This window comes from Hemiscyllium ocellatum, chromosome 20 (genome assembly GCF_020745735.1).
Source record: "Hemiscyllium ocellatum isolate sHemOce1 chromosome 20, sHemOce1.pat.X.cur, whole genome shotgun sequence".
Classification (NCBI taxonomy): Eukaryota; Metazoa; Chordata; class Chondrichthyes; order Orectolobiformes; family Hemiscylliidae; genus Hemiscyllium; species Hemiscyllium ocellatum.
This window is the reverse complement of record NC_083420.1, coordinates 1,597,367-1,609,936: the sequence shown is the minus strand read 5'-3', so window position 1 is coordinate 1,609,936 and position 12,570 is coordinate 1,597,367. Positions and strand designations below refer to the sequence as shown.

Sequence of the window (12,570 nt, the reverse complement as noted above, 5' to 3'; positions counted from 1 at the left end):
TTCCCGCTCCTCCGCCCTTGAGTCCCGCTCCTCCAACTGCCACCAGGACAGAACCCCACTGGTTCCCACCTACCACCCCACCAACCTCCGTATACAGCGTATCATCCGCCGTCATTTCCGCCACCTCCAAACGGACCCCACCACCAGGGATATATTTCCCTCCCCTCCACTATCAGCATTCTGCAAAGACCACTCCCTCCGTGACTCCCTCGTCAGGTCCACACCCCCCACCAACCCAACCTCCACTCCCGGCACCTTCCCCTGCAACCGCAAGAAATGCAAAACTTGCGCCCACACCTCCTCCCTTACTTCTCTCCAAGGCCCCAAGGGATCCTTCCATATCCGCCACAAGTTCACCTGCACCTCCACACACATCATCTATTGCATCTGCTGCACCCGATGTGGCCTCCTCTATATTGGGCAGACAGGCTGCCTACTTGCGGAACGCTTCAGGGAACACCTCTGGGACGCCCGGACCAACCAACCCAACCACCCCGTGGCTCAACACTTTAACTCCCCCTCCCACTCCACCAAGGACATGCAGGTCCTTGGACTCCTCCATCGCCAGGACATAACAACACAACGGTTGGAGGAAGAGCGCCTCATTTTCCGCCTGGGAATCCTCCAACCACAAGGGATGAACTCAGATTTCTCCAGTTTCCTCATTTCCCCTCCCCCCACCTTGTCTCAGTCGATTCCCTCAAACTCAGCACCACCCTCCTAACCTGCAATTTTCTTCCTGACCTCTCCGCCCCCACCCCACTCCGGCCTATCACCCTCACCTTGACCTCCTTCCACCTATCACATCTCCATCGCCCCTCCCCCAAGTCCCTCTTCCCTACCTTTTATCTTAGCCTGCTGGACACACTTCCCTCATTCCTGATGAAGGGCTTGTGCCCGAAACGTCGAATTTCCTGCTCCTTGGATGCTGCCTAACCTGCTGCGCTTTAACCAGCAACACATTTTCAGCTCTGATCTCCAGCATCTGCAGACCTCACTTTTTACTCAGGGATGTTATTACACACCTCTTGAGCTGATGGGTCTTTAACCTAGACCTCCTGTCTCAGAGGCAGGGACGCTGCCACTATGCCATAGGCTAGCAAACTGTAAATTAAGCTTGAGCTGGGAGCCGGGTAAAATGGGGGCTGACGATTCTGATGGGCAGATCCTTATCCTGTGTCTATCGGATGGACTCACCAGATCCCCAGAAAGAGGCTCAGTGACAGGGGATAGTTCTCTCCTTACAGGGGACACTGCTGGTCAGAGTGATCCATTCTTTGAGAGATGGACAGACCAGGAAGACAGAGGTTGAGTCAGCGATCAGTCATCCGGGGAGTAGGATGCTGCCTCATAGATTACTGAGATTAGGCACACTCTGTGTCAACCCCTGAGCTCACCGTCTGGTATCAGTGAACCCACTGGCCCACACTGTATCCTTACCCAGGATATTTAGCTGGTCTATTAGAGCCATATTGCTGCTTCTTAATAAATTATCCTGGAATTACTTTGGAATAGTTGACTGTCTATTTTTAGTTAACTGTGGGTCCCATATGCCAGATCTTACACAACTTATATCCTTAATTATAATGGATAATTAATTAGGAATTAATCAAGAATTAAGTTAAAATCTTCTGCAAGATGAATTGATTTAATGTAGAATCTGTTTATTTTTAGGAGAATGTTTTAAGGGAATTTTCTAATTTATTATTTTGAACACCTCAGAATGGCAAGGAGAGGGTCAGGAATTAAACTGGTAACATTTTGTTGAATATTTCCACTTCTGGCTGGACAATGGGGGAGATATGATGTGGGAGCTGGCTGATCCCATTGTGAATGGCAGTGACCACATCTGCAGCAAGTGTTGGTTGCTGGAAGAACTCCAGCTCAGAGTTGATGATCTGGAATCTGAGCTTCAAACACTGCGGCACATCCGGGAGGGGGAGAGTTACCTGGACGCTTTGTTCCAGGAGGCAGTCACACCTGGGAGATTAAGTAATTCACATTCAGCTAGTGATCAGGCACATCAGAGTGTGACTGTAAGTGAGGCAGGTAGGGGGAACCTGAGTTCAGGAGTGCAGGAGCCTCAGCCCTTGACCTTGTCCAACAGGTATGAGATTCTTGCTCCCTGTACGGATGAGGAAAAGGGCTCCGGACAGGATGAGCCAGCTGACCAAGGCACCATGGTGCAGAAGGCCATTCAAGAGGGGGGAGCAAATAGACAAGTAGTGGTTATAGGGGATTCTATAATTAGGGGACAGATAGTATCCTTTGCAAGCCGGATCTGGAGTCTCGCATGGTGTGTTGCCTGCCCGGTGCCAGGGTGCGGGACATCTCCGACCGGCTTGAAAGGATATTGGAGCGGGAGGGGGAGGATCCAGTTGTTGTGGTCCACATTGGTACTAACAACATCGGCAAGACTAGGGTGGAGGACCTGTTTGGGGATTACGAAGCACTAGGAATGAAATTGAAGTACAGGTCCTCAAGGGTCATAATCTCCGGATTACTGCCCGAGCCGCGTGCCAATTGGCATAGGGACAAGAAAATTAGGGAAGTAAACACGTGGCTAAGGGATTGGTGTGGGAAAGAGGGATTCCACTTCATGGGGCATTGGCATCAGTTTTGGAACAGGGGGGATCTGTACCGTTGGGACGGTCTCCACCTGAACCGATCAGGTACCAATGTTCTAGCGAAGAGGATAAATAGGGTGGTCAGTAGGACTTTAAACTTCTGAGTTGGGGGGAAGGGAAAGTGAAAGCGACAGGGAGTATGGAGTTAAATGGAAAGCAGCAGGATAGCATGTGTGCAGGCGGATCTAAACTCGAGGCAGACTGGGAATGCAGCAAAAAGGAAGGATAACTTAGGACATCATATGACTTCCAATATCTCTAATGATAAGAAAGTTAACATTAAGGCACTTTACCTGAATGCTCGTAGCATTCATAACAAAGCAGATGAACTGATGGCACACATCATAGTGAATGATTATGATGTGGTAGGCATCACAGAGATTTGGTTACAGGGGGTTCAGGACTGGCAGTTAAACATCCAAGAGTTTACAACTTATCAAAAAGACAGGGAGGTGGGCAGAAGGGACGGGCTGGCCTTGTTAGTTAAGAACAAAATTAAATCTATGGCATTGAATGACATAACGTCAGATGATGTGGAGTCTGTGTGGGTGGAATTGAGGAACCACAAAGGCAAAAAAAACATAATTGGAGTTGTGTACAGACCTCCTAACAGTGGTCAGGACCAGGGGCGGGAAATAGAGAAGGCATGTCAGAAAGGCAAGGTCACGGTGATCATGGGAGACTTCAATATGCAGGTGGACTGGGTAAATAATGTTGCTAGTGGATCCAAAGAAAGGGAATTCATGGAATGCTTACAGGATGGCTTTTTGGAACAGCTTGCCATGGAGCCCACAAGGGAGCAGGCTATTCTGGACCTAGTGCTTTGTAATGAACCATACTCTATAAAAGATCTTAAAGTAAGGGAACCCTTAGGAAGTAGCGATCTTAATATAGTAGAGTTCAGTCTGGAGTTTGAAAGAGAGAAGGCAAAATCGGATGTAATGGTGTTACAGTTAAATAAAGGTAATTACGAGGGCATGAGAGAGGAACTGACAAAAATAGATTGGAAGCAGAGCCTATCGGGGAAGACAGTAGAGCAAAAATAGCAGGAGTTTGTGGGTATAATTGAGAACACTGTACAGAGGTTCATCCCCAAGAAAAGAAAGATTATCCGGGGAGGGATTAGACAGCCATGGCTGACAAAGGAAGTCAGGAAATGTATTAAAGAAAAAGAGAGATCCTATGAAGTGGCCAAGAGCACTGGGAAATCAGAAGATTGGGAAGGCTACAAAAACAAACAGAGGATAACAAAGAGAGAAATAAGGAAGGAGAGGATCAAATATGAAGGTAGACTAGTCAGTAATATTAGAAATGATCGTAAAAGTTTCTTTCAATACATAAGAAACAAACGACAGGCAAAAGTAGATATTGGGCCACTTCAAACTGATGCAGGAAGCCTAGTGATGGGAGATAAGGAAATAGCAGGAGAACTTAACAAGTACTTTGCGTCAGTTTTCACAGTGGAAGACATGAGTAATATCCCAACAATTAAAGGGAGTCACGAGGCTGAGTTGAGTATGGTTGCCATTACAAAAGAGATAGTGCTAGAAAAGTTAAAAAGTCTTAAAATTGATAAAACTCCTGGCCCTGATGGGATACATCCTAGAGTTCTGAGAGAGGTGGCTGAGGAAATAGCGGAGGTGTTAGTTGAGATCTTTCAAGAGTCACTGGAGTCAGGAAAGGTCCCGAATGATTGGAAGATGGCTGTTGTAACCGCCTTGTTCAAGAAAGGATCAAGACAAAAGATGGAAAATTATAGGCCAAATTAGCCTAACCTCAGTTGTTGGTAAAATTCTAGAATCCATCATTAAGGATGAGGTTTCTGAATTCTTAGAAGAGCAGAGTCTGATTAGAACAAGTCAACATGGATTTAATAAGGGGAGGTCGTGTCTGACAAACCTGTTGGAATTCTTTGAAGAGGTGATAAGTAGGTTAGACCAGGGAAACCCTGTGGATGTGGTCTATCTAGACTTCCAAAAGGCTTTTGATAAGGTGCCACACGGGAGGCTGCTGAGCAAGGTGAGGGCCCATGGTGTTCGAGGTGAGCTACTGGTATGGATTGAGGATTGACTGTCTGACAGAAGGCAGAGAGTTGGGATAAAGGTTCTTTTTCGGAATGGCAGCCGGTGACAAGCGGTGTCCCGCAGGGTTCAGTGTTGGGGCCACAGCTGTTCGCATTATATATTAATGATCTGGATGAAGGGACTGGGGGCATTCTAGTGAAGTTTGCCGATGATATGAAGTTAGGTGGACAGGCAGGTAGTACTGAGGCAGTGGGGAGGCTGCAGAAGGATCTAGACAGTTTGGGAGAGTGGTCCAGGAAATGGCTGATGGAATTCAACGTGAGCAAATGTGAGGTCTTGCACTTTGGCAAAAAGAATAAAAGCATAGACTACTTTCTAAATGGTGAGAAAATTAGTAAAGCCAAAGTACAAAGGGATCTGGGAGTGCTAGTCGAGGATTCTCTAAAGGTAAACATGCAGGTTGAGTCCGTGATTAAGAAAGGGAATGCAATGTTGTCATTTATCTCAAGAGGGTTGGAATATAAAAGCCAGAGATGTGCTACTGAGACTTTGTAAAGCTCTGGTTAGGCCCCATTTGGAGTACTGTGTCCAGTTTTGGTCCCCACACCTCAGGAAGGACATAATGGCACTGGAGCGTGTCCAGCGGAGATTCACACGGATGATCCCTGGAATGGTAGGTCTAACATACGAGGAACGGCTGAGGATCCTGGGATTGTATTCATTGGAGTTTAGAAGATTAAGGGGAGACTTAATAGAGACGTACAAGATAATACATGGGTTGGAAAGGGTGGACGCTAGGAAATTGTTTCCATTAGGTGAGGAGACTAGGACCTGTGGACAAAGCCTTAGAATTAGAGGGGGTCAGTTCAGAACAGAAATGCAGAGACATTTCTTCAGCCAGAGGGTAGTGGGCCTGTGGAATTCATTGCCACAGAGTGCAGTGGAGGCCGGGACGCTAAATGTCTTCAAGGCAGAGATTGATAGATTCTTGTTGTCTCGAGGAATTAAGGGCTATGGGGAGAACGCTGGTGAGTGGAGTTGAAATGCCCATCAGCCATGATTGAAGGGCGGAGTGGACTCGATGGGCCGAATGGCCTTAATTCCACTCCTATGTCTTATGGTCTTATGGTCTTATATGGAGATGCTGGACGGTCTTTATAATAGATAAAGTAAGTGCTGACCCTACAAGGGATTAGAAGCCAGTGATATTTAGCAGCTGGGGTAGCACAGTGACCCAGTGGTTAGCACTGCTACCTCACAGTGCCAGGGTCCTGGGCTCGATTCCCACCTCAGGCGACTGTCTGTGTGGAATTTGCACATTCTCACCGTGTCTGCTTGGGTTTCCTCCGGGTGTTCCAGTTTCCTCCCACAGTCCTAAGCTGTGCAGGTCAGGTGAATTGGCAGCATTAACCGTCATCATTATTAATGTCCAGCATTAATGCTGCTGGTCATTAATGTTACTAGAGGTTGATGCTGCTGGAGGTTAATGCTACACGTGGTTAATGCTGCTGGAAGTTAATGTTACTAGAGGTTAATGCTGCTGGAAGATAATACTGTTGAAAGTTAATGCTGCTTGGAGATTAATTTTACTGGAAGTTAATGATGTTGGAGGTTAATGCTGCTGGAGGTTCATGTTGCTGGAGGTTAATGCAACTGGAGGTTAATGCTACTGGAAGTTAATGTTGCTGGAGGTTAATATTGCTGAAGGTTAATGCTACTGGAAGTTAATGTTGCTGGAGGTTAATATTGCTGAAGGTTAATGCTGCTGGAGGTTAATTTTGCTGGAGGTTAATGCTGCTGGAGGTTAATGATGCTGGAGGTTAATGCTGCTGGAGGTTAATGATGCTGGAGGTTAATGCTATTGGAGGTTAATGATGCTGGAGGTTAATGCTGCTGGAGGTTAATGCTGCTGAAGGTTAATGCTACTGGAAGTTAATGCTGCTGGGGGTTAATGCTACTGGAAGTTAGTGTTGCTGGAGGTTAATGCTGTTGGAGGTTAATGCTGCTGGAAGTTAATGTTGCTGGAGGTTAATGCTACTGGAAGTTAATGTTGCTGGAGGCTAATGCTGCTGGAGGTTAATGCTGCCGGAGGTTAATGATTCTGGAGGTTAATGTTGCTGAAAGTTAATGATTCTGCGGGTTAATGCTGCTGGGGATTAATGCTGCTGGAGGTTAATGTTGCTGGAGGTTAATGATGTTGGAGGTTAATGCTGCTGGCGGTCAATGCTGCTGGAGGTTAATGCTGCTGGGGGTTAATGCTGCTGGAAGTTAATGCTGGCTGTTAATACTGCTGGAGGTTAATGCTGCTGGGGGTTAATGCTGGCCGTTAATACTGCTGGATGCAATGTTGCTGGAGGATGATGCTGCTGGAGGTTAATGCTGAACGTTATTACTGCTGGGGTTTAATGCTGCAGGGGGTTAATGATGCTGGATGTTAATGCTGCTGGAGGATATTGCTGCTGGAGATTAATGCTGCAGAGTGTATTAATTTTCTCAGCTGTTTCCATTTTGGGTTTGAGTGAGAAAAGATTGATCTTAGCTCTGTCCCTCTCAATATCCTGGTATCGTCGGTCTCTAGGTTAGATTACTTACAGTGTGGAAACAGGCCCAACAAGTCCACACCGACCCGCCGAAGCGCAACCCACCCATTCCCCTACATTTACCCCTTCACCTAACACTACGGGCAATTTAGCATGGCCAATTCACCTGACCTGCACATCTTTGGACTGTGGGAGGAAACCGGAGCACCCGGGGGAAACCCACGCAGACACGGGGAGAACATGCAAACTCCACACAGTCAGTCGCCTGAGGCAGGAATTGAACCCGGGTCTCTGGTGCTGTGAGGCAGCAGTGCTAACCACTGTGCCACCGTGCCGCCTAATTTAGGAACAAGCTCAACCTTATTAATGCAACACTGATGTAATAAACTGCAGCTTGCTTTAGACCCTGAATTGCTATTAGTTAGACTACTAGCTGTGTTTCCTGACAGAACAGGTTTGAAGATCTCTCTCAGGGCACATTGTGCCGAGCCCAGCTAGTGTTCCATGACACAATGAGCCATGGTGAGGGCCCATTGTCCAACATGGTGAGCAGCAATGGCTGCAGCGTAATAACCCTGCCAGGATGGAATTCACTGACTCTGTGACAATGTTTTGGTAACATGTCTCTGTCCTAAAAATGCTGTTTTTGTAAAAGAACAAACCCCAGCTGTCAGCACTATGAGGAAGCCAAGTCTGTTCCAGTGAGGTTTGAACAGATGGTTCAGACCTATTGAGAATCTCATGATGACAAAATAAAATTGTCAGTAGAAGACATTAATAGTTAAATAGTCACCCTCTCATCATCACATTTAACAGCAGTGATGAAAATTGATGAATTCAGTCATTTATTCTAAAGCGAAATAAACAACAGCATCTGCAGTTAGTAAATGCAGCTTGGACAATTGATGAGAATGAAACTCACTTACCTGGTCCCAGCGAGCATGACCACTTTCGCTAATTTAACACCTCTTGGAACTAAATCTTTAATCACCTCCCTGACAATCAATGAGCCCATAAACGCATAATTAACTGGAAAGGAAATACTCACATTAATGCACAGAAACAGTTTTATTTGTTTCTCCTTATAACATCTCAAAAAATATACCTTGGCGGGTTTTTGATGCAATTCCACTCCATACATCACTGGAACAATAAGGTACAAGCCTGTTTCATAAATATAAAAATGAACAGTTTATTAAATATATTTCAAATTATTATTTCCTGTATCCAACACAAGAATATGTACAGATTTAATTTCAGTGATGGGGTATACAGAACAGGATTGGACATCCTGGAGAAAACAATTCATAAGGCATAGAATAGCTTCTAAACTGAACACTTAGTCTGAACCTCCACACGCAGATCTACTTAAACATACACTTAGCATGACAGTGATGTCCAGTGTAAAAGCAGCAACAGACATATTCACGGAGATTTTAAAAGGCTCCACAACTGCTTTTAATCTCAAAACCAGCAAGATTTCAGAGAGAAGTTCAGTGTTCAGTGGAATGCAGAGATTATTTCATTCAAGGTCACAACAGATTAGTGATTCGTGCAACCGTGGCGACTTAAAGACAGAATTCTTAACAAACCAAATAGTTGAATACATTACTAATGAGTCTTTGTCAGATTTATTACAGTCCAAAGAAGACTTAGAGGAGGCCATTCAGATAGTTAGTGAAGTAGGGGTCCAGAAACAATGCAGCTCAATCCTAAGAAGAGAAGATCAATCCTGACCCAAGTGACCAGTAGAGTTCATTCAGTTCTTAAGGACACATGTTAAGGCGTGGCAGAACAGACAGTACACAATAAAAATCCTTGCCAACACTTTGGGGGAAAGAAGCATCACTTGTAAACAGTGCCCAGTTATTAAAACTCAATGTTTTTACTTAACACAATAAATCACTTGCATAAATTATGCTGAAGCAGAAAATCCACAGGTAAGCAGAGCAAAAGAACAACTCACCCAAAGAGATAAATAAGGTAGGTTGTTGTCCAGTAGAAGACAAGCCCAAAGATTGCCCCAGGGAAACAGGTTAGCTATATTTCTATTTGATAAAATGATATTTATGTCAATGGGCACTTTCCAATGTTTCCCAACACTGAAGAAAGTGACAGAATATTATCAGGTAGGAAGCCTTGGTTGGAAAACATTAACTACATTCAACAGAAATACAATGACTTGGTCTGGGAGCATGCCACTGATGGTGAGACATACAACAAGACCCCTGTGCTCCCACCAAACCCCAACCCCCAAGATATGACTGATCTCAAAAAGGACAGAACCATTTTACCCAAAAGCTTCAGTGACCTATCTGTTACTGTGCCCTGGGTCTGAGGTGTCAGTGTGTGTGTATCTGTGTGTGTGTGTGTGTGTGTCTGTGTTGGTCTATTTGTGTGTGTCTGTGTGTGTGTGCACATGTGTCTGTGTGCGTGAGTGAGTTGTGTGTCTGTGTGTGCGTCTGTGTGTGTTTGTCTGCGTGCATGTGTGTGCATATGTCTGTGTGTGTGAGTGAGTTGTGTGTCTGTGTGTGTCTGTGTGCGTGTCTGTGTGTGTGTGTGGGTTTATGTGTGTGAGTGTGTGTGGGTTTATGTGTGTGTCTGTGTGTGTGGGTTTATGTGTGTATGTGTGTGTGTGCGTGTGTATGAGTGTGAGTTTATCTGTGTGGGTTTATGTGTGTGAGTGTGTGTGTCTGTGTGTGAGAGTGTGTGTGGGGGGGGTTATGTATGTGAGTGTGCGTGGGTTTATGTCTGTGTGTGTCTGTGTGTGAGTGTGTGTGTGTGAGAGTTTATGTGTGTGTCTGTGTATGTGGGTTTATGTGTGTGTGGATTTGTGTGTGTTTGTCTGTAAGTGTGGGTTTATGTGTGTGAGTGTGTGTGGGTTTATGTGTGTGTGTGAGTGTGTGTGTGTCTGTGTGTATGGGTTTATGTGTGTTAGTGTGTGTGGGTTTATGTGTGTGTGTGTATCTGTGTGTGTCTGTGTGTGAGTGTGTGTGTGTCTGTGTGTGTGTATCTGTGTGTGAGTGTGTGGGTTGATATGTGTGAGTGTGTGTGGGTTTATGTGTGTGTGTGTGTATGTGAGTGTGTGTGGGTTTATGTGTGTGTGTGTGTGGATGTGGGAGTTTGTGTGTGTTGGTGTGTGGTGTGTGTGTGTGTGTGAGTGTGTATGTATGTAGGTGAGTGTGTGTGTCTGTGAGTGATTGTGTGTGGGTTTATGTGTGTGTGTGCGAGTGTGTGTGTGTGGGTTTATGTATGTGAGTGTGTGTGGGTTTATGTCTGTGTGTGAGTGTGTGTGTGAGAGTTTATGTGTGTGTCTGTGTATGTGGGTTTGTATGTGTGGGGGCTTATGTGTGTGTGTCTGTGTGTGTGAGTGTGTGTGTCTGTGTGTGTGGGTTTATGTGTGTGAATGTGTGTGGGTTTATGTGTGTGAATGTGTGTGTCTGTGTGTGTTTGTGTGTGAGCGTGTGTGTGGGTATTGTGTGTGTGTGAATGTGTGCGTTTGTGTGTGGATTTATTTGTGTGAGTGTGTGTGTGTGTGTGTCTGTGTGTGTGTGTGGGTTTATGTGTGTGTGTGGGTTTATGTGTGTGTGTGGGATTATGTGTGTGTCTGTGTATGTGGGATTATGCGTATGTGGGATTATGTGTGTGGGGGTTTATGTGTGTGTGCGTGTGTGCCTGTGTATGTGGGCTTATAGGTGTGTGTGTGTGTGTGTGTGTGTATGTGTGTGTCTGTGTGTGTGGGATTATGTATGTGAGTGTGTGTGGGTTTATTTGTGTGTGTGTGTGTGTGATTGTGTGTGTATCTGTGTGTATGTGGGTTTATTTGTGTGAGTGTGTGTGGGTGTGTGTGTGGGTATTGTGTGTGTGTGTGTGGGTATTGTGTGTGTGTGACTGTGTGTGTGGGTTTATTTGTGTGAGTGTCTGTGTGTGTGTCTGTGCGTGTGTGTGGGTTTATGTGTGTGTGTGTGGGTTTATGTGTGTGTGGGGGATTATGTGTGTGTCTGTGTATGTGGGATTATGTGTGTGTGGGTTTATGTGTGTGTGTGTGTGTGTGTGAGTTTATCTGTGTGAGTTTATGTATGTGAGTGTGTGTGTCTGTGAGTGATTGTGTGTGTGTGAGTGCGTGTGTGTGTCTGTGTGTGGGTTTATGTGTGTGAGTGTGTGTGTCTGTGTGTGAGTGTGTGTGGGGGGATTTATGTATGTGAGTGTGTGTGGGTTTATGTCTGTGTATGTCTGTGTGTGAGTGTGTGTGTGAGAGAGTTTATGTGTGTGTCTGTGTATGTGGGTTTATGTGTGTGTGGGTTTATGTGTGAGAGTGTGTGGGTTTATGTGTGAGTGTGAGTGTGTGTGTGTCTGTGTGTATGGGTTTATGTGTGTGAGTGTGTGTGGGTTTATGTGTGTGTGTGAGAGTGTGTGTCTGTGTGTGAGTGCGTGTGCGTGTGGGTTGATGTGTGTGAGTGTGTGTGGGTTTATGTGTGTGTGTGAGAGTGTGTGTCTGTGTGTGAGTGCGTGTGCGTGTGGGTTGATGTGTGTGAGTGTGTGTGGGTTTATGTGTGTCTGTGTGTGTGGATTTGTGTGTATGTGAGATTGTGTGTATGTCTGTGTATGAGGGCTTATAGGTGTGTGTGTATGTATGTGGGTTTATGTGTGTGTGGGCTTATGTGTGTGTGTGAGTATGCGTGTCTGTGTGTGTGGGTTTATCTGTGTGAGGGCTTATGTGTGTGTGAGTGTGTGTGTCTGTGTGTGTGGGTTTATTTGTGTGTGTGATTGTGTGTGTATCTGTGTGTATGTGGGTTTATGTGTGTGAGTGTGTGTGGGTGTGTGTTTATGTGTGTGAGTGTGTGTGGGTATTGTGAGTGTGTGAATGTGTGCGTGTGTCTGTGTGTGTGGCTTTATTTGTGTGAGTGTGTGTGTGTGTCTGTGTGTGTGTGGGTTTATGTGTGTGTGTGGGATTATGTGTGTGTCTGTGTATGTGGGATTATGCGTATGTGGGATTATGTGTGTGTGGGTATATGTGTGTGTGTGTGTGTGTGTGAGTGTGTGTGTGTGCGTGTGTGAGTGTGTGTGTGAGTGTGTTTGTGTGTGGGCGTCTGTGTGTGTCTGTGTATGTGGGTTTATGTGTGTGTGGGTTTATGTGTATGTGTGTGTGTGTCTGTGTGTGAGTGTGTGTGTGAGGGTATGTGTGTGGGTTTCTGTGTGTGACTGTGAGTTTGGGGGGGTGTTTATGTGCGTGTGGATTTATGTGTGTGTGTCTGTGTGTGAGTGTGTGTGTGTCTGTGTGTGTGTATCTGTGTGTGAGTGTGTGGGGGGGTTTATGTGTGTGAGTGTGTGTGGGTTTATGTGGGTGTCTGTGGGTTTATGTGTGTGTGTGTGTGAGTA

General features: G+C 45.7%; 1 protein-coding gene across 1 annotated transcript in view; it reads right to left on the bottom strand.

The window, feature by feature from the left end:
- The window catches only part of notum2 (notum pectinacetylesterase 2), a 64,670-nt gene that overhangs the window by 29,472 nt on the left and 22,628 nt on the right, over positions 1-12,570 (bottom strand). Inside the window, exons 5-6 of the mRNA XM_060840933.1 lie at positions 8,297-8,355; positions 8,118-8,220 (exon numbers count right to left, since the gene is read on the bottom strand). Coding sequence (XP_060696916.1) covers positions 8,118-8,220; positions 8,297-8,355 — 162 coding nt within the window. The remainder of the gene's footprint in view (positions 1-8,117; positions 8,221-8,296; positions 8,356-12,570) is intronic.